Source organism: Notolepis coatsorum (genome assembly GCF_963971535.1).
Source record: "Notolepis coatsorum genome assembly, chromosome: 7".
In the NCBI taxonomy this organism is placed as follows: domain Eukaryota; kingdom Metazoa; phylum Chordata; class Actinopteri; order Aulopiformes; family Paralepididae; genus Notolepis; species Notolepis coatsorum.
Genome location: NC_140171.1, coordinates 139,380,168 through 139,402,896, shown reverse-complemented (window position 1 = coordinate 139,402,896; position 22,729 = coordinate 139,380,168). Strand labels below are relative to the sequence as shown.

Genomic DNA, 22,729 nt, shown 5'->3' with positions numbered 1-22,729 from the left:
AGCAGTTGGGCGTTCAGTGTCTTCACACACTTCCACACACTGCAAGGAGGAGCTGGCATCAAACAGCTGTGCCCCTCAGCCAATGCCACCCCAGGTGAGCCAATAAAAACAGCCGTATTTATTTAGCATTGAACTACCATCCTAAACAGCTTTCATTACTGTTTTTTTTTTTCTACTTTTTCTGCCCTTTCTGTGATTTTTCTCCCCATCCCAATTTACCTCTTGTGCCAATTCTCCCTCCCCTGTCCTGATTGTTGCTTGCATATGCCCCCCACTGGTCGGTTGTAGGGAGGATCGAAGCCTTGCATCACATGTCCCCTCTGATACATGTGGAGGCAGCCTGTCGCATCTTTTCACCTGCTAGCTTTTAGCTAAATCTGGGCTCAAGCTGTGTTTATCTTTCTTTGTAGTCATGGGTGACCTGGCCAGTTACATAAATGCCGTGCTTCCAGGCTCTGGACTACAACCTTTACTACTGGATTTACTTGACGGCCTCGGAGTGACTAGTGTGGACGATCTACAGTTTTTGCAACCGCATGAACTTGAAGGTGTACTGAAGCCGGTGGAATCCAGAAAGTTACTTGCTCATGCCAAGCGTAAGTGAAACATTGACTGTCACTCTATTTGAGCATGTCTTCATTTTTATATAGTAGAGTGTATGTCAAACTGACTTTTGTTTAACAAAATGGGATTAATAAAGTATCTATCTTTAGGTTACAACCGCAGAGAATCGGAAGAAGATTCCAGTAGCCCGTCTACAGCCTTTCCTGCCAGTTCAGGCATTTTTTCTTCTAGCGGCAGTAAGTAAAACCATTGTGCACACTTTCCTTTCAAATGACAATACTTGAGAGGTCTGTTACGACCAGAAAGGAGATTGCACTGTGCTCATTACATAATTAGCTGCTGCCTTAATGAGGTACACATGGAATGAGTTCAAGTATTAGGGTTCTAATGGGTTCTCCTATTAAGGGGGGGGGGGGTAGGCTCCCAGATATACACAGTACATTTCACAGAGTAAATTTTACTCAAACTGAGTAAATTGTACTCAAACTGAGTACATTTTACTCAAACTGGTTTGGGTAAAATCTTACTCAGTTTGAGTCAAATGTACTCAGTTTGAGTAGAATTTACTCTGTGAAATGTACTGTGTACTTTTTTTTTTTGTTATAACCTCTGCATTTGTCATGTCTCGATGGTAATCAATAAATTATGATGTCAAAACAAAATCCATAATGGATAAGGGGTCAGGGGAAGATTTACCTCCACCCAATCAAAACTCAAACCAGCAGGTTTAATTGGACGGCCTAGTTGTGCGTCAGAAGCCGAACCAGAATGCACCTATCATCATAATCTATTGATTACCATCGAGACATTATGACAAATGCAGAGATTATAATAAAAAGTACATAGAAATCTGGGAGCCTACCCCCCTTAAATACACTGATTTAAGCTTCAAATGTGAGTTTCATATTGTGGGCTCAATTTGTTGCCGTCTTCACTGTTAACATCCAACCATGGTCGCACTGAGTAGTGTACTTGCAGAGGTGGTGGTCCAAACAATATGATAATACTCCTCTGTGCCTGTTTTGAAAATAACGTTATCATTCACTACCATTTTGGACCCCTCTACAGACTTTCCCAACAACACTCCAGACAGAAATGCGGATGCGCTGTTTGACTCCTGCTCGCCTACAAGCTCCTTGTCACCTCCGTTCACGCCAAGACTATGCCCCATCACAAATAAACGTGCGTACATTTACCATGTATACTGTTGGGGATGTTGAATTCAATTGGTAAATGGTCGGCCCAAAACTGTTCTTACTGACTATGTAAATGTGTTTAAAAAAAAATAAACACCTGTCATACAGAATGGCACTATTCTAAAATGGTTCAATGTATGTTAAAAAACAACACATGAATTGAAAGCAGACATTCTGAACTTTTACCTCATAGTTCATTGTTTCATTTAAAATATAAATGATATTGTCTCAGAGGCAAAACAACCAATCTCTCATATCTGTGCTAATTATGGCTTACTGTATTCCAGGTCTGCCGATGTCCTCATTGTCCTCCACCAATGAGTGCTCCATCAGCCGTGAGAAGGGAACAGCAGCACTGGACAATAACTGGCACTTCAGTTTCAAGATACAGTGGAACATCATGCCGTCGAATATACAAAAAATATTGGAGAATGAAGAGCGGCCAACGGCGAGGGATAGAAGAGAAATAGTCAGGTTGATTTCCGCAGAAATCCTGGTTGTCTGCAAACATCCTCAAAAGAAACATTTGAATGAAATTGCCCGCAAGATGGTACAAGAGTATCCTAAGTCATTCAAGGATGTGATTGAGGATCAAGTCATAGGTAGTGGCTACGATGCTCTAGCAAAACAACTACAATGCAGAGTGGACAACCACAAAAGGATAGGTCCACCAACGATGACTCCCAGCAGTGTTGACAAGGGAAAAACACGAAGGAAAATGTCTTATGGATGTGTGAACCCAGAACCTCAACTGCGTGCTGCAAATGACGAATCACAGAGGAAGATGAAAGAGGACCTACATAAAATGTTTGAGGAAAATGAGAAAGATGAGAAGAAAATAGAAGCATTGATGACTAACACGTTTGCCTCCCAGAGAAGAGATGTCCTAGATGAGAAAGACACACGGACTTTGAAAAAAGAATGGCCCTATCTTTTCAACACAACTGGCTTGAAGGCTCATTTCAATGAACTGACTGGGGTCCAGATAAATGAAGAATTCCAAGAGGCCATGAATGTAAAATACAAAAGAGTCCTGGGATTTTTCAAGTGTCTGCGCCCAGAAAGAGATAGTGTTGCAGGAAAACTCCAACCTCAAATCCAGGCTGCGGGTTGTGATGACTCCGTTGGGACTGTGTTACTGCTTTTAGCTCACTTCAAAGAAGACCAAAACAAGATGCTCATAAATGTTGACGATACCGATCTTGCAGCAGATGTGAACTCTCAGGATCTTCCCACAACCCCATGCATATTGCTGTGTGGTAAGTTAAGTAAAGGATAATGTATAGCTATACTCTGTCATTGTCGCAAAATAATTGACAGACACTGCGTTCTGGAACACCGAGGCACAGCCGAGGTGTTCTAAACCCAGTGAAGGTCAATTATTTTGCGACATTGACAGAGTATAGCTATACATTATCCCGCTTATTACATGGCTAACTTACTAACAATATACCTAATTCATTTTACACCATCGACAAGATGAGATCAAATGCAGACTCAGTTGTTCTGTGGCTCCTCTGTCATCGCCGGCACCCGGCAGGTGTGTGGACTTGATTGCACTGATGTAGTGCAGTTGTGCATAATGGTAATGCTTAGCTTTCGTGACTGCGATCAAAATGCTTGATTGTGATTGGTCAATAGCGCTCTGTTGCCCCTGACAGCGGTCATTATTGCGCGTTGCCCATGACAGCGGTGAATTATCGAAAAATAAATGTTTTTTTTTATCTACTTTTTCTCCCCATTTTTCTATTTTTCTCCCGTCCCCAATTTCGTATTGTCCAATTACCCTACCCTTCCCCCTACCCTCCCCTGTCTCGAACGCTGTTAGGCCATGCCTCCCACAAGCCGGCTGCAATGTGGACGAAGCCTTGCATCACGTGTCCCCTCCGGTACTCAAGGAGGCAGCCGTCGCATCTTTTCACCTGCACAGCGTGATCTCTCAGCGGCGAGGGTCTGCGTGGGAGAGACACGCCGCCCTCGTTGCTTCCTGATTCTACTGCGCAGGCGCACCAACCGACCTGTAGGAGTCGCTGTCCACAATGTCCAATCCCCACCCACCAGCTTCCCACCCCCTAATACTGCCAATTGTATTAGTATGAACAACCAGCCAAGCTGGTAGCAACGCCGAGAGCTGGGCTCGAACCCAGCATCTCCTGCATTGGTGGCGAACGCCTTGCCCACTGCGCCACCTAGCCGCCCGCATTTTGGCTAATGTTAAAACTTGTCAGCTCAGTGTTGTCTATTTTTCTGTGTGTGTGTGTGTGTGTGTGTGTGCGCGTGTGTCTGTCATACCTTCACAGGACAAAGCCCACTGACTGCATCTGTCTTCATGGTAGCAGTGGACCAGGTGGTGGTCAATGATGGAGTCTCAACGTTCACTGAAGCAGTCAATGCCATGTTCATGATCTATTATGCCCTCAACATCGACTATCCTGTAGAGCTGGGTGCAACAATGGAGTTTCTTCAAAGGTAATTGTATATTTTTTTCATCTTTTTATTCATTTACCAGCATAATGAACTTTTTTTTTTTTTTTTTTTTTTATCTTTTTCCCCCTCCATTTTCCTCCGATTTTCTCCCATCCCAATGTTAGTCGTATGCCAATTCCCAGTCCCTTCCTGGTCGCTGCGCACTTACCCCCCACAGTCAGATCATCTGGGAGAGTGGAGGCTACCACGTGCTTCCTCCGACACACGTCCAGCCAATCACCGCTTCTTTTCACCTGGCAGCGCGGATTCTCATCGAGAGGGCGTAGCGTGTGGGAGGATCACACTATCCCCCTCAAGTCCTATCCGCGCTTAGCAGGCGCCCCGACCGAACTGTAGGAGTCGATGTTTACAACGACCCGGACCCACCCCGCCAGCTTCTCCCACCCTCTAATACAGCCAATTGTATTAGTGCAGACGGCCAGCCAAGCTGGTGACAACCCCGGAGCTGTGAGCTGGATTCGAGCTGGATTCGAACAGGCGAATCCAGCTCACAGCTCCGGGGTTGGTGACGAACGCAATCTCCGCTCGGCCACCTAACCGCAGCATAATGAACTTTTAATCATAAAGTCCTTGTAGCAGTTTGAGAGTGAATCAATGCAGTGCAGAAGGCAGGGCATGAGTGACAGAGCCCATTCTTTCAAACATTCATTGAGAGCAGCACACACATAGGCTATAGCAGTATCACGGTATGCAGCCAAGGCCCACCAATGTGAGAATGAACGGAATTGTGTAAATGTACACCATTTGATAACGATGTCAATCCTTTTATGTACCACTCCTCTACAGATGCATGTTCAAGATAAATCCGGACAAGGGCTCAAAAGTCCACAAACAAGGCAATAAGAAGTGTCTCGCAGTCAATCCCAAGGTCCTGTCACTCATATCGAAGATATCAGAGCATGACTGGCTGGAATGACTGGTGAGTTTGCTGTTAATTCATTTGATTACTTGTGATTTATTTCATGTCCCTTTTTTCAAAACTATTTGGCAGGTGATCGGATCAACCTCTATTCAGGTAAATCTAATTCTTTCCACCACAAGGTCGGGAGTAAAGCGAATACAGTTTCCACAGGAAAGAAAACCTTCAGTGCTGTTCTTTGCTCTTCCAATTAAGAAACTCATTTCATTTCAGATATAACTAATGTTAATAGCAGCATCTACGCTAACCTCCGCCATTGGTGTTTTGAAATGAACAGTTGCTTCTCACTGTTGTCACACCTAAACCACCTCTTCTCGTAGATTACAAACTTCTCTCTATGGAGATTTGCCAGAATGATGTGGGCAGTGAAACGTGAGCTCACAAGATCAGAATGGTCTCATGTCCAAATTCTGAAGATTTGGACATCAATCTGATGCAATTTCTTCTTTATTTCTCCATGAGGTTGATTGAAATAGTATTTCTGTTTGTGTGTATTACAGAGAATCCAGAGCCATCAGGACTAAAATGAAGCGAAACAAGATACAGCAGCACTGGAAGAAAGAGGATGAATAACATTCTTGTTTTCAGTTCAGTTAATTTTTATATTGGACACATGACAATGGTCATAAATCGCAAGTTTTACCAGCTGCTGTTGCAGCATTGTCCGAAAAGGGCTAGGGAGAAGCACTATATAGCTTGCCGGGCCTACGCCTGAAGACTCCCATTTTTTATACACATATATACCTGCACATATTCATACATGATACATATTCATACATGATGTTTATAGCATTGTTCTGTATATACTGTATACATACACATATACACACACGCATATATATTTATCCCATAAATACTGTATCATATTATAAATAATAAGCTGTACACCAACTGGGGTGCTCTTTGCCATGGATATGTATGTGTGTGTATGTATATATATATATATATATATATATATATATATATATATATATATATATATATATATATATATATATATATATATCCATACACACATGGCAAAGAGCACCCCATAGTTGGTATACACAGCTTATTTACAATATGATTAATAAATTAGTGTTGGCATGTATATAAAGTGATATACAGTACATATACACATTATAGTATATTATGGTTGAGCACTTTGGTTCCGCACGGACGTTTACACTGTTATAGAATACAGCACTGACCATCACCAACCGTAACTTAGGGGTTAGAGTTAGAGGTGGTCTAGGTCTGGTTAGGGGTTAGAGTCAGAGGTGGTCTAGGTCTGGTTAATAGAGGCCATAACCAGACCTAGACCACCTCTAACTCTAACCCCTAACCAGACCTAGACCACCTCTAACTCTAACCACTAACCAGACCTCTTCCATGTGGCACTTTAACAGTACACTGACCTCAGAATGTATATTTTTATGCAAGCAGATTGCAATCAGTGTGTACTACTAGTACTACTGTGTTTAGTTTACAGTATCATGTTGTTATAGAATAAACCGCTGCCAGCAGCAGCCCAGCACTGACCAATGACCATCACCAAACTTAACTTGGGGGTTAGAGTAAGAGCCTAGGTGGTCTAGGTCTGGTTAGGGGTTAGAGTCAGAGAGGTGGTCTTGGTCTGGTTAGGGGTTAGAGTCAGAGGTGGTCTAGGTCTGGTTAATAGAGGCCATAACCAGACCTCTAGACCATCTCTAACTCTAACCCCTAACCAAACCTAGACCACCTCTAAATCTAACCCCTAACCAGACCTTCCATCACCATGTGGCACTTTACACAACAACCTCAAAATGTGATTTATCATTTTATGTTTATGCAAGCAGATTGCAATCAGATTGCTACTGTGTGTACTATACACTATTGTACTGTACTATTATCTACTCAAGTTCAACTACTGTGTTTGTTTGTTTACAAAACACAGTATCCTGTTAGTGTTGTTGACACTGTTACACTGGCTGCTGTTACTGTTATTTAATATTTTCAAATAAATCGCTGCCAGGTGAGCAAGGCCAGACATAGGCCCCGTCCACACGAACGCTGGGTTTAATGTAACCGTGATTGTATGTGCGCAGTTGCACTGTTCGGCCACACACAACCGGGGATTTGCTACACTGCAACCGCGGTCTTTGAAACCGGTGGCCAGGGTGGAGTTGTGCGGTTTTGCAGTTGCGTGTGGGCATAGCAACCGGGGTTATTCCCAGTGTTTACAGCAGAGCTGTCGCAATTATTCCCCATGTTCACGGCAGACCGCGGGGTAGAGAGATTAGAGCAGAGCCAACTACACCAGTGTTTACAGCAGAGCTGTCCCAAGTAGCGTTATATGAAAATGATTGTAACAAACTTTTGTTAAAAACGTATCGTCTGTGTTGAAGAGTGTTGTGATCGACTGATGTCTGTTGACGCTCAGAGTAAACATGTAGCTGCAGCTAAACTAAACTCATGTGTTGTCAAGTTATTGTTATAAGGAACCCAGTCCAGACTGCATCCCCTTAACAATTGTTTGTATTGAGCCGTATTGTATTGTACCCATTCTGCAATGTGTTAAATAACGTTTGCATCCATTCATTATACTAGCGTTAACGTTACATTATTACGTTAGCATTTAAGCTATATACTATACATAGAGAATGCCATTGACATTAGCATGTAGCTAACAACACCGGAGATCTTTTTTGTGAGACTAAACTATCCGCTCTTGGTGGTAAATTGTGTTGCTGATGGTTTTGTTTCATCAACAAAATGAGAGGCAGAACACAGTGAATGTATCCGTTTGTTTATTGCAGTTTCTTTCTTTGCTGAAAATATATGTTCCGTTGGCAAAATGATCAATAGGGTCCAGCTGTGCTTCTAAACAGGAAGTTTACTTCTTCTTCTTCAGTAAATTAATGGCAGATCGCGACCCAACAGGAAGTTTAGTGAGCGTTCAGTCTTTTCTGATTGGTTGAAATGGCCTTCATGTCTGAACAACATCGCCGCCTACTGCTTTGGCATTGTATTACATTGTACTAAATGTATCGGTTGCTGGGTTCCAGCTCTGCCCGTGAGTACGCAGTTATACACGGTTGTCCACCTGTGTTCACCGTGTGGACGGAGTTTTATTTTTTCAAACTTCGGTCATATTAAATCCAAACTCTCGTGTGGACAGGGCCATAATGTGACTGTCTTATTAAGTTATTTCTCCATTCACAGATCGACAGTGAGTGCTGCACCCTTCCTGTTTATTACTTGTGCCGCCGACTCAGATTCCCCTATAGGTTAAAAAATAAATACGCAATTTAAATCAGAATATGTTCCATGTTGACTATTTCTGACTTCTGCCAAGTTTTTTTCCATTGACTAAAAATAGACAAAAATGTCATCCGTTTACTAAAATGCTCAGACATTTTAGTTGACTAAAACTGACTAAACGAAAAAAATAAATGAAAATGACTAAATATGATAAACGAAAAAGGAGCACTTGACACATTACTAAGACTAAAACTAAAATGAAAATAGCTGCCAAAATGAACACTGGTTTACAGTGACATTCCATATAAATGTTGTGATTTCCATATAAAATGTTGTGCTAATAAATACCGCTCTCCTTCGAGACACCACCGCCGACTCATCTCTCAGCACTATACAATAGTATGCTAGATATAGTCGTTTCCTTTTCACCATTGGCAGATTATCATCCACATTGGAGAATAGAGCTTTTAAATGCTTATTTCTACTTTTGACACATTAACTGTACTGACTTTTACAAGGTATATCAACTGTATATATCAACTGTATGTACTCCAAATATACTGAGAAGAGTGCTTGCTTGTGGGTTGTTGAACTGGAGTGCAGCTGAGACCATGCAAAATGAATACTTAACCCATTTAGACATAAAACGCCTGCTAAAAACTCCTATTAAAACCTATGCAATTAGGGTTTTTTGGAAAGATTTTCAGAATTGTCAGTTAATAAAACCTTTTATATCAGCCTCTGGAGCAGATTGAAACATGAAATGAAAACCGATAGATTAGAACTTGGGCTTTTATTTGAACATCATTCATTTTCCCTAATGTGCATTGACATTTAAAAAGGAAAAATGTCTTGTCCAGATACTTTTAAAGGGATTTCAAATAATAGGTAATTTGAATTTGTATACAGCAGTTGGGCTGTAAAAATACAGAGAATATATAGCAAATATCTGTAAAAAAAAATTCACTGCTGAACTTTGTGTTCTGTCACTTAATTGAAGGAGTTTGATTGTAATCATTTTGGAAAAACCTGTAGAATAACAGTGTTTCACTGCTGAACGAAGTTATGTCACTTAATTGAAGGAGTTTGATTGTAATAATTATGGGGAAACCTGTAAAGTAACAGTGTTTCACTGCTGAACTTAAGTTATGTCACTTAATTGAAGGTGTTTCATCGTAAATGTAGGAAAAACCTGTGAAATAACAGTGTTTCACTGCTGAACTTTAAGTTCTGTCACTTAATTGAAGGAGTTTGATTGTAATCATTTTGGAAAAACCTGTAGAATAACAGTGTTTCACTGCTGAACGAAGTTCTGTCACTTAATTGAATGAGTTTGATTGTAATAATTATGGGGAAACCTGTAAAATAACAGTGTTTCACTGCTGAACTTAAGTTATGTCACTTAATTGAAGGTGTTTGATCGTAATAATTTAGGAAAATACTGTCAAATGACAGTATTTCACTGCTGAACTTTTAGTTATGTCACTTAATTGAAGGTGTTTCATCATAAATGTAGGAAAAACCTGCCAAATAACAGCGTTTCACTGCTGAACGAAGTTCTGTCACTTAATTGAAGGAGTTTGATTGTAATAATTATGGGGAAACCTGTAAAATAACAGTGTTTCACTGCTGAACTTAAGTTATGTCACTTAATTGAAGGTGTTTCATCGTAAATGTAGGAAAAACCTGTGAAATAACAGTGTTTCACTGCTGAACTTTAAGTTCTGTCACTTAATTGAAGGAGTTTGATTGTAATCATTTTGGAAAAACCTGTAGAATAACAGTGTTTCACTGCTGAACGAAGTTCTGTCACTTAATTGAATGAGTTTGATTGTAATAATTATGGGGAAACCTGTAAAATAACAGTGTTTCACTGCTGAACTTAAGTTATGTCACTTAATTGAAGGTGTTTGATCGTAATAATTTAGGAAAATACTGTCAAATGACAGTATTTCACTGCTGAACTTTTAGTTATGTCACTTAATTGAAGGTGTTTCATCATAAATGTAGGAAAAACCTGCCAAATAACAGCGTTTCACTGCTGAACGAAGTTCTGTCACTTAATTGAAGGAGTTTGATTGTAATCATTTTGGAAAAACCTGTAGAATAACAGTGTTTCACTGCTGAACTTAAGTTATGTCACTTAATTGAAGGTGTTTCATCGTAAATGTAGGAAAAACCTGTGAAATAACAGTGTTTCACTGCTGAACTTTAAGTTCTGTCACTTAATTGAAGGAGTTTGATCGTAATAATTTAGGAAAATACTGTCAAATGACAGTATTTCACTGCTGTACGTTTAGTTATGTCACTTAATTGAAGGTGTTTCATCATAAATGTAGGAAAAACCTGCCAAATAACAGCGTTTCACTGCTGAACGAAGTTCTGTCACTTAATTGAAGGAGTTTGATTGTAATAATTATGGGGAAACCTGTAAAATAACAGTGTTTCACTGCTGAACTTAAGTTATGTCACTTAATTGAAGGTGTTTCATCGTAAATGTAGGAAAAACCTGTGAAATAACAGTGTTTCACTGCTGAACTTTAAGTTCTGTCACTTAATTGAAGGAGTTTGATCGTAATAATTTAGGAAAATACTGTCAAATGACAGTATTTCACTGCTGAACTTTTAGTTATGTCACTTAATTGAAGGTGTTTCATCATAAATGTAGGAAAAACCTGCCAAATAACAGCGTTTCACTGCTGAACGAAGTTCTGTCACTTAATTGAAGGAGTTTGATTGTAATAATTATGGGGAAACCTGTAAAATAACAGTGTTTCACTGCTGAACTTTAAGTTCTGTCACTTTATTGAAGGAGTTTGATCGTATTTTTTTTAAATACTGAAAGTTGCCTTATTTTCACATTCAGTAAAATGATGAGTATCTTATGTGTTTTTACATACAATTCAATGTAATTTAACATTCAACACAATTAAGCAAATACATGTATTTAAAAAGAATTACCTGTAGAATAACTGAAGGTTTTTACTGTTTTTTAATTATATTATTCTCTTTTTTAACATTATTTAACATTACATTTAAAGTTTAACAGCAAAAAAACAGAAAGTTGCCTTATTTTCACATACAGTAAAATGATGTATATTCTAGGTGTTTTACATGTAATTTAACATTCAAGACAATTAAGCAATGGAATAATCCTGTAAAAAAAAGATAATTTCTTATTAAATCAATCTACAGATTACAACCTTTATTTAATGGTTAATATTTGTATTAAAGGTTATTTACTGTATTTTTATGGAATTTCCTGTATTTTTATGGGATTTACACTTAAAGTAGAAAAACAAAAGTAATCTGTAAAATAATACATTGAAAGTCCCGTAAAAATACATTTTTTTTTAAGAGTGTAGGCCCTGTCCGATACGCTGGCGGTGTAGAGGGTGGTGTCACCATTGAACGCCTGGAGAGGTCTTGATGCCACGGCCTCTTTGACCTCACCAGGTCCCTTTTTGGGGGCCCTGGCCCCCGGACTCGGCGGTAAGCCTGCCTTGAGTGGCCTGGGGCTGGGACCTCCTTCGCGTCCCGCTGCTACGGCTTCGCCCGCGGGGTCGGGTTTTTAAATTCCGACCCCTTGGGACGCCTGGCGGGCAGCGTCAGGGTTTAACGTGCTCACCCTGTGCGTTTGTTGGGTGCTGTCCCCTCTTTCGCACAGTCGGTGTCCTGTTCCCCTCATTAAGGGGGGTGGGGGGGCCCGGACCCTCCCCGGTGATCTGATGGTTGTAGGGGACCTCTCTTAAGTGCATGGGCGAGAGTGGGCGTGGCCGGACAGGTGCATTGGTAGCTAAATTCTTTCAAGTAGCCTTATGCTAAAGGAATCTTCCCATAGAGCAGAGCGCTCGCTATCTACTCATATAACTATAGACTGATCATTCTATCAGTGGAGAGGCATGTTTAAAGAAAAGACTCCACCTACATTCTTTAGTCTAAATAGAATGAACGTGATTGTTTCTGTCTTTGAATTCGAATTTTTTTCTATGACCATGACATTTATTTGATCTTTTTGTTATTAGGATTATGGATTTCTTGATTATGTATGTGTTTACGTTTTACGTTTGTGTATGTCTGTCTTGGACCCCCAGGAAGACTAGCTCGACGTCAAGGCGTCCAGCTAATGGGGATCCTTTTAATAAACAATAAACAAACAATCTCTGTCATCTGTTGTCACTCATGTCATGCTACTTCAGCTGCAGGGCTGATCTCAGATCTGTTGTCGCTCACTATGCTACTTCAGCTGCAGGGCTGATCTCAGATCTGTTGTCGCTCACTATGCTACTTCAGCTGCAGGGCAGATCTCAGATCTGTTGTCACTCACTATGCTACTTCAGCTGCAGGGCTGATCTCAGATCTGTTGTCACTCACTATGCTACTTCAGCTGCAGGGCTGATCTCAGATCTGTTGTCACTCACTATGCTACTTCAGCTGCAGGGCTGGACGTTCACCTTCCCTCACTTCCAGTCGAGACCAAAATATATTATACACTATGACTTATGAGCCAATCTGGTCTCAGGTCAGCACTCCTACTTTAACCCTTTCACTACCACACTACCAAACGTTTAACCCTTTCACAACCACACTACATAAGGTTAACCCTTTCCGTCTGTAGTGTGGTAGTGAAAGGGTTATCCTCCTGTAGTGTGGTAGTGAAAGGTTAACCTTCTGTTAGTTCTGTAGTGTGGTTGTGAAAGGGTTAACCTTCTGTAGTGTGGTTGTGAAAGGGTTAACCTCCTGTAGTGTGGTAGTGAAAGGTTAACCTTCTGTAGTGTGGTAGTGAAAGGGTTAACCTTCTGTAGTGTGGTAGTGAAAGGGTCCCCCCCCCCCCCCCCCCCCCAACCCCTCCCCCCAACACCCAACACCCACCCAACCCCACTCAACCTCCTCCAATGTACAGTTTTTACGTCAAATGTATATACTCTCTTTTCTGGACTCTTTTTGTATCACAAACAGTACTGTATTTGCAAATCTGGTATGTCATAAATGTATAGATGTAGCAGTACTGTCTATCTGTATGTCATGTGTGTCATATATGTCCTGATTAATTGAAAATGGGGGACCCTGATGTAAACAAGACGAAAGTCTTTCTCTGGTCTGCATCCCCTTAACAATTGTGTGTATTGAGCCGTACTGTATTGTACCCATTCTGCAATCTGTTAACATTTTCAATCAATCAATCAATCAATCAATCAATCAATCAATGCAAGATAAAGGCCGGCCCTGCCTCAGTTGAGGCCGACGTGCCAGTGACAAAAGGAACCTTTTCTAGGATTGATTGAACATGCATTTAAAAAAAAGGAAAGAGACCAGGGACATTTTCAAAACAGACGTATGGGTCAAAACACCCACAGCTTTATGGTAAGATAACAAGAGCGAGAGACAGGCCTATCCTCCCTCCAAACAACACCCCAGGGTGTGCAAGACACAGCATCCTGACATCCTCAAAACAGGAGTGTTTGGCACAGTGTGTGCGTGTGCATGTGTATATGCGTGTGTGTGTGTGGGTGCACACATTTGTTTGTGTGTGTCTTTGTTCAATAGTGTCTCTATGCAGCGGCGGCTAAGTGGCGCAGTGGGCAAAGCGCTCGCCACTAACGCAGGAGATGCTGGGTTCAAGCCCAGCTCTCTGCGTTGCTTCCGGCTTGGCTGGTCGTTCATACTAATACAATTGGCAGTGTTAGGGGTGGGAAAGCCGGTGGGTGGGGATCGGACGTTGTGGACAGCGACTCCTACAGGTCGGTTGGTGCGCCTGTACAGCAGAATCAGGAAGTATCGGGGGCAGCGTGAGCCTCCCACGCGTTACTCCTCGCCGCTGAGAGATCGTGCTGTACAGGTGAAAAGATGCGACGGCTGCCTCCTCGTGTGCCGGAGGGGACACGTGATGTAAGGCTTGGTCCACATTGCAGCCGACCAGTGGGAGGCATGGTCTAACAACGTTCGAGACAGGGGAGGGTAGAATTGGATAATACGAAATTGGGATGGGAGAAAAATAGAAAATGGGGAGAAAAGGTATATAAAAAAAAATAGTGTCTCTATGCAGAGAAGGTTGTGACAAGATCGTGTCCCCCCACAGGTCTCATGATTCTGGTGCAGAGACGTTGGAAGGGGGGGGGGGGGGGGGTAGCACCCCCTAGTGGCAGCTTCAGTTACTGCTCAAAATGGTATTTTTATATACTGTAACATTATAAGTTATAAGTTTCTCCTGCTCAAAGCACTTCACCATTACACTGTACACAATCATATGTCATAGACAAGATCATAGACAAGACAAGATTGAAGCAGAGTAGATTTTCGAGTGACAGGTGAAACAACGAATTTAAACCATATTTGTTATAAAATCTGTTCAAATGTGAGTAACAAATTGTAAAGCACTTTGGATAAAAGCGCTATATAAAAAAAAACAGGCCATTTACCATTTATTGCTTTCAGAGGCAACGAACGTTCCTCTCACTCGCCTCCCTGCCACGTTGTCATTTTGATTTAAAAAAAGGACATTACAATTCACGTATAGTAGGCTATTTCAAAGCTGTCCTGAACAATGTATGTCTCACTCCCTCTCACGTCATTTTCATTTAAAAGGACATTAGAAATCACGTTAAAGGCGGTCTATAAATATATATATATATATTTGTATCTCAGAAAGGCTGCACCCCCTGCCGATTTTTAAAGTTCCAACGTCCCTGTTCTGGTGCGAGCGTGAGTTAGGGTTAGTTCAACAGTGTCTCTATGCAGAGAAGGTGGTGACGAGGTCGTGCCCCTCCACGGGTCTCATCCTGGTGCGAGCGTGCGTCTCGCAGTACAGCTGCTCCTCCACAAAGAAGTAGCCTTTCTGTTTCAGGTTGACGTCACAGTCGGCGCAGACGAAGCAGCCGGGGTGACGGAACTTATCCCTCGCCTTCACAACTGTCCCCCTGCAGCGACGAGAGGGAGGGAGGGAGAGAGAGAGAGAGAGAGAGAGAGAGAGAGAGAGAGAGAGAGAGAGAGAGAGAGAGAGAGAGAGAGAGAGAGAGAGATTGTATCATAACCGTCTGTAGTGTGGTAGTGAAAGGGTTAACCGTCTGTAGTGTGGTTTGAAAGGGTTAACCGTCTGTAGTGTGATAGTGAAAGGGTTAACCGTATGTAGTGTGGTTTGAAAGGGTTAACCGTCTGTAGTGTGGTAGTGAAAGGGTTAACCTTCTGTAGTGTGGTTTGAAAGGGTTAACCGTCTGTAGTGTGGTAGTGAAAGGGTTAACCTGTAGTGTGGTAGTGAAAGGGTTAACCTGTAGTGTGGTAGTGAAAGGGTTAACTGTATGTAGTGTGGTAGTGAAAGGGTTAACCTTCTGTAGTGTGGTAGTGAAAGGGTTAACTGTATGTAGTGTGGTCGTGAAAGGGTTAACCTTCTGTAGTGTGGTAGTGAAAGGGTTAACTGTATGTACTGTGGTCGTGAAAGGGTTAACCTTCTGTACTGTGGCAGTGAAAGGGTTAACCTTCTGTAATGTCGCAGTGAAAGGGTTAACCCTTTGGTAGTGTGGTAGTGAAAGGGTTAAGCACTGTAATAACGGGATGGGGGTGACAGTGGCGAGCAGTTGTCTGGTAATCGGTGTCCTTGAGCAAGACACTTTTTAACCCCTAACTGCTCCCGATGAGCAGGTTGGTTCCTTGCATGGTTGCCTCCTCCATCGGTGTGTGAATGTGTGAGTAACAAAATTGTAAAGCTCTTTGGATAAAAACACTATATAAATGCACCATTTTAATTTACCGTTTAACCACAGTATATTCATACTGTTACTTGATGTAATATTCATACTATTACATGATGTAATATCCATACTCTTAAATTATGTAATATTCATACTATTACATGATGTAATATCCATAGTTACTCTTAAATTATGTAATATTCATACTATTACATGATGTAATAGCCATACTCTTAAATTATGTAATATTCATACTATTACATGATGTAATATCCATACTCTTAACCTTTTCACTGCCGCACTACCAAAACGGTTAACCCTTTCACTGCGACAATACACAGAAGGTTAACCCTTTCACTGCCACACAACAGCCGGTTAACCCTTTCACCGTCGGTTGTGTGATAGTAAAGGGTTAACCTTCTGTCATGTGGCAGTGAAAAGGGTTAAATGATGTAATATCCATACTATTATGTATGATAATAATATTCATATGGTTTTGTAAACATACACAATGCCGTTGCCACACTTGTCACAGATGGGCAGTTTCTGCAGGTTCCCCACGGGGGCGCTGGGCTTCGTTGTGGGGGCTTTCACGGCCTTGGTCACGATGGGACGAGTGCCTGGAGACAGAACAACAAACATTCACCAGTGATCTATTCAGAAGAGGCATGAACAGCTGATCGTACACGATGTGTACTTGACCCGTGTGTGTGACGCTCCCTCTGATCCACACCTTCCAATTGTCAACTAATTGATGTAATATCCATACTATTACATGATGTAATGTTCATACCATTACATGATGTAATATCCATACTATTACATGATGTAATGTTTATACCATTACATGATGTAATATCCATACTATTACATGATGTAATGTTTATACCATTACATGATGTAATATCCATACTATTACATGATGTAATGTTCATACCATTACATGATGTAATATCCATACTATTACATGATGTAATGTTCATACCATTACATGATGTAATATCGATACTATTACATGATGTAATATCCATACTATTACATGATGTAATATCCATACTATTACATGATGTAATGTTCATACCATTACATGATGTAATATTCATACTATTACATGATGTAATATTCATACTATTATATGATATAATATTTTTCATTTTCTGAATTAAGGTATTGCTAATTGTCGGAGATCGGCTTTGAGCCATAAATATTGGATCCGATTAAATTTGTATTTTTTCTCTTTATTATTTATTATTATTAATATTTGCTATAGAAAACAGCACCCTTTTTTGAGAGAGAGAAAGTCCTTGAATTTATTTTCGCAATGTCTGTGGGAACCCTGGAGGGAGGGGGGGAAGGGTGAAAATATAAAATGTGCCATTCAATGTGTACTCTGTATTCAACTGTACCTTTGACAACTAATAAATAAATGTTTAAAAAAAATGATGTAATATTCATACCATTACATGATATAATATCCATACTCTTAAATTATGTAATATGATCCACACTTCCACACCTTCCAATTGTCAACTAATGTGTACTAAAATGTTACTACTGTATAATAATAATAACAACAACAACAAAAACAACAACAACATCAACAACTACAACATCAATAAAAAGAACAAGATTAAAATAAAAAAGTTAGCAATCAGAGAGCTTGGATAGAGAATCTATTTCAGACCTCACAAAGATTTAAAAAAAAAAAAACACATTATGACAACGGAGAACATGGGACAAATGATGGTTTTTTGCAACCAAACGAACATAGATTGTACTGAGATGTCGAGCCAGTAGGTGGTTGAGGGGGGGCCAGTGGGGGAGCTCACCGTCGCTGTTCACAAAGTCCTGCAGGGCCCTGAAGGAGCCCGACTGACGTGGCTCGTGGTCCTCCTCCTGGTCGCCCTGCAGCATCCTGAACACATCAGAGTCCTCGATGGAGGCCAGGGTCCTGGGGCTGCAGAGACAGACACACACACACACACACACACACACACACACACACACACACACACACACACACACACACACACACACACACACACACACACACACACACACACACACACACACACACACACACACACACACACACACACACACACACACACACACACACACACACACACACACACACACACACACACACACACTTGTCAGCAAATTCCATAACTGGCCGTGCACACAAGCAAAAGAACACGGTTTACAACCATGACACAGCTTTGCTCTGGTCTAAAGTGAGTCATGTATAACAGTGGCTATTCTGCCCTCTCTGCTGTTATCTCTCCACCTTCAGTACAGGCAATTACAGTATGGCATCCTGAATTAAATCATACATAATAACAACAAATATCTTCACAGACACGGCTCCCGGGGACAAGATTTACAATGGGGGAAATTGCATATAGATTTTTCCTTGACATGAACACATTTGAGAATTGTATTAGATAACATAATTCTGTGTTATATTACTTCTTGCCTCCTCATCCCGAACCACTCCAGGTTTATTCAGGTTTACTTTATTAGTAAAATTGAGAGACAGTCTACTACTACTGTGCCCTGGAGCCTGTGGTTTACATATACAACCTGAGCAGACAGTGAAGGATGCATCCATATGAACATAACCCATAATTAGGGATGTCCGATATTATCGGCCGATATCGGCATTCAAATGTGATATCGGAAAATATCGGTATCGGTTTTCAAATTTTAATTAAATTTTTTTCTAGATTTCTAGAACCTTTATTTACCCAGGCAAGCAAGTAAGAACAAATTCTGATTTTATTTATTGTCAAAAGTATGCATAATGTTGTGTTAATTCCACAACAAGAGATATGTAATGTTAATTACCTGAAATTATTCAGTTTTTTGGGGGGGAAACCCTGCATATATCGGTATCGGTTGATATCGGTATCGGAAATTAAGAGTTGGACAATATCGGTATATCGGTATCGGTAAAAAAGCCAATATCGAGCATCCCTACCCATAATACCTTTTCTGTTACGGGCGATAAACAATATTTACTAGGGCTGTCAGTTTATCGCGTTAATTTGATTAATTACACAGCAAATGATCGCGTTATGAAAATGCACTCAAAATTTATTAACTCCATATATATATTTTTTTATCTCATTCATTCCATAATAACGTAGAATAAACATTTACAGACTTTTTTTTTTAAATGGTCCATTTGCATGTTCTTGGTATCTGATTCTAGGGACATCTATGGATCTCACAGTGTCAGAAATACTGTGTCTGTTACTAGGCTTGAGTAAATTGTAATGAGCCAAATGAGAATATCAATTCAATCTTTTTATTTTTATTTTTTATCTTTGACTGTGAATAACACCATGCTAAAATTGACCTGAAAAATCTAAGCAAATGAATAAATGGAAGATGATTAAACAGAAGGATACAGTACTGAATTCTGCCACATGCCAAATCCGGACACATGCGATTTGAAATATGATTATAGAATATAGAATATCAGGCCTAAAATGGTTATGCGATTAAAATGTGATTAATTAGATTAATTAATTACAAATCCTGTAATTAATTAGATTCATTTTTTTTAATCGCCTGACAGCACTAATATTTACTAATATCATTATGATGTGGTCTGAATAAAAAAACTAAAAACTAAAGAAAAACACTTCCAACGGTAATACCATTTAGTGGTAACACTTTTTTTCTGTTTCTTTATATCAGTTTCTGCAGTAAATCTTCACACCAATTGCCAAAACAAAAACAAAACATTTAATAAAAACAGAAGTAATTTGCCCAGTTCTGCTTATCGGACCGGTGACGATAAATAAATAAAAAATCACTATCATCATCATCATCATCAGCCGAAATCATCAACATTATTGACTGTGTCTGTGTTATTTTCTCATGTGCTATATAACAGGATTGGCTAACATGACCCACGTCTGATGTGAATTATGGTTCAGAAACAGGTTCTGGTTATGCTGTGGAAAAAAAACCATTCCAACATGCTTCAGTAATACATACTCGCTGACACCTCATATATCTGGTATAGCCTTAAGCACTGGGAAGGTTGAACGTTCAGATAGCATCTAAGCCTACATCGAAACAACATGGTCGACACCTTGTGACTCACAGGGCGACCCGGGTGACATTGTTAACCCTTTCACTACCACACTACAGAAGGTTAACCTTTCACTACCACACTACAGAAGGTTAACCTTTCACTACCACACTACAGAAGGTTAACCTTTCACTACCACACTACAGAAGGTTAACCTTTCACTACCACACTACAGAAGGTTAACCTTTCACTACCACACTACAGACGGGTAACCTTTCACAACCACACTACAGAAGGTTAACCTTTCACTACCACATTACAGAAGGTTAACCTTTCACTACCACACTACAGAAGGTTAACCCTTTCACTACCACACTGCAGACGAGTGTAGTTTCATTGGCAGTGAAAGGGTTAACCTTCTGTAATGGCTGTAGTGTGGTTGTGAAAGGGTTAACCCTTTGTCGTGTGGCAGTGAAAGGGTTAACCTGCTGTAGTGTCGCAGTGAAAGGGTTAACTTGGGAGTACAACAACAAGGACAGCTGAGCACTGGGGAAAATACAAAACATACAATGAAACCATACAAAAAAGATAAGAGATACTATAAGAGAATGTTGACACAGTATAAATGCATCACAGAAAATGCAATGAGGATTATTATTATTATTGTTAGTTGTTATAGTTTCGTCTCAGACGAAAGGCCTGGTAGGTAGGTAGCTAGATTGGCCCTCATTTATCAATGGTGCGTACGCACAGATATGTGCGTAACCCGTGCGTACGATAATTTCTAAGCAAAGTGTGTGACTTATCAATTTGAACGTGTGCTTGACTTTGTGCGTATATTTACGCACAGCTCTGACCATGCGTACCTGGCGCCCGGCGGTAGAATATTATATTGCAACGCGGAAATAAGCTTCCGTGCATTACTTCCAACACTGGCGCGTGTTCTGTATGACCCGTAATTCATTATAGTTCATTGTAAAATAGCGACAGTAGTGTAATTATAACGTGCTCACGCGCGAACAAGAGGTTTGCCTGCTTGTTTGGCACGGGGGGGGCAGACGCAGAACACCCACCTCCAAACGCGATTAAATATTGTTTCAAATAAAAAGCTAAATACTATTATTTTGTGTGTCATGTTTCCAAATAAGATTTGCTTTCTACTTCAATTTGTTGGTTAGAATAGATGACCTCAGTTGAAACTTCACTGAGACTAACAGTCTATATAACAGTCTATTATAACAGACGTGATAATAATAATAATAATAATAATAATAATAATAATAATAATAATAATAATAATAATAATAATAATAATAATAATAATAATAATAATAATAATAATAATAATAATAATAACTTCATTTTATATAGCGCCTTTCAAGAGACCCAAGGTCGCTTTACATAGATAGGGGGGGGAAATAACAAAGTAACAAACATAGTGGACAGACACAACATATAAATATGATGATGGAATTCAAGTTCAAGTTTGTATTGATCACAGGCTACACATGGCGTAGGCTACATCATACATGGCAGTGAGATTCATTGTTCTTGTATATGCTCTCGTATTATTATTTATATATAGGCTACCTAATACCGACATCAAAATAGATTGTATGCCTCTACAAATCATATGCAGGTAGAAAATCGACGGAAAATCCATCGCGATTTGGAATAAAATTGAGGAGAACTTTAATCCCTGGGTATTAATCGAACGAAACGGGAAAAGGCAGTCATATTCCAGCACGGTCTTTATTCGAGTTTGCGCTGCCCAGGCAGCAATGGTTAATAGATATCATATCCGATATCAACGTGTACATGTCTCTGTCAGCCTGTCGCGTATTTCTCCCATAACACGCTTCGCTCGGCTTAGTCCACTTCTCCAAATACGCTGTATTTGGGGGGCTTTGCCATTGTTGGGCGAGGTGGGTGGAATTCGGCTGTGGGCAGAATACGGGTCATATGAACACCCACGATATAGTGTTCTTCCCCCTTCCTACTGTATAAGAAAGAATTAAAAACGCATTGCAACGAGACCAGAGGTTATTTTGTTGAGTTTATGTGTATTACAAAACCCTTGCAATAAATGTGTCTTAAATGAATGAAAAGCATGCTCTGGATACAGGTAGCATATATTGTGTGGGTGATATATGGCTTGTATTCTGCTTGCAACTTCGAGGTTCCACTTATTTCGTTTTGCAATGTCAAAGCCTTTTGAATATAAGTCGGGGCGTTCCCGTGTTTCTGCAGTCTATGCACAAAATAATAACGAGTTGAGTTCTAACAAAGAACGTATTACATGCTGGGTAGCCTGATAGAGTAAACTGTAAATAAAATAGCCTATAACATTATAAAGGATAGGCTATAGCAGGGATTCCCTTTCTTCCCCAGAGCCCCACGATTCCCTGGAGACATATAGGAATATCATATAGGCTATACATGGGTCCGTCAGCGAGGAGATTTAACCATTTGAGAATAGGCTATTATGGCCAAACGAGGGCCTATAGCCTATAAATATTATTAAATGTTTTCATAAGCGTAAAGATAAAAGGACAACAGTTATATTAACGATCAAGTTAGTTTACTGTATGCAGGCTTCACGGGGCTC

At 40.3% G+C, this 22,729-nt stretch overlaps 1 protein-coding gene across 1 annotated transcript in view; it reads right to left on the bottom strand.

Annotated features, from left to right (window-relative positions):
* Positions 1-13,745: 13,745 nt before the first annotated feature.
* LOC311231778 (PDZ and LIM domain protein 3-like) overlaps positions 13,746-22,729 on the bottom strand; it is a gene marked incomplete at its 5' end in the record, with an annotated part of 41,258 nt that continues 32,274 nt past the window's right edge. The window contains 3 exons of the mRNA XM_084318406.1: positions 13,746-15,305; positions 16,582-16,693; positions 17,903-18,030. Of these exons, the coding sequence (XP_084174532.1) occupies positions 15,119-15,305; positions 16,582-16,693; positions 17,903-18,030 (427 nt within the window). The 3' untranslated portion in view covers positions 13,746-15,118. The remainder of the gene's footprint in view (positions 15,306-16,581; positions 16,694-17,902; positions 18,031-22,729) is intronic.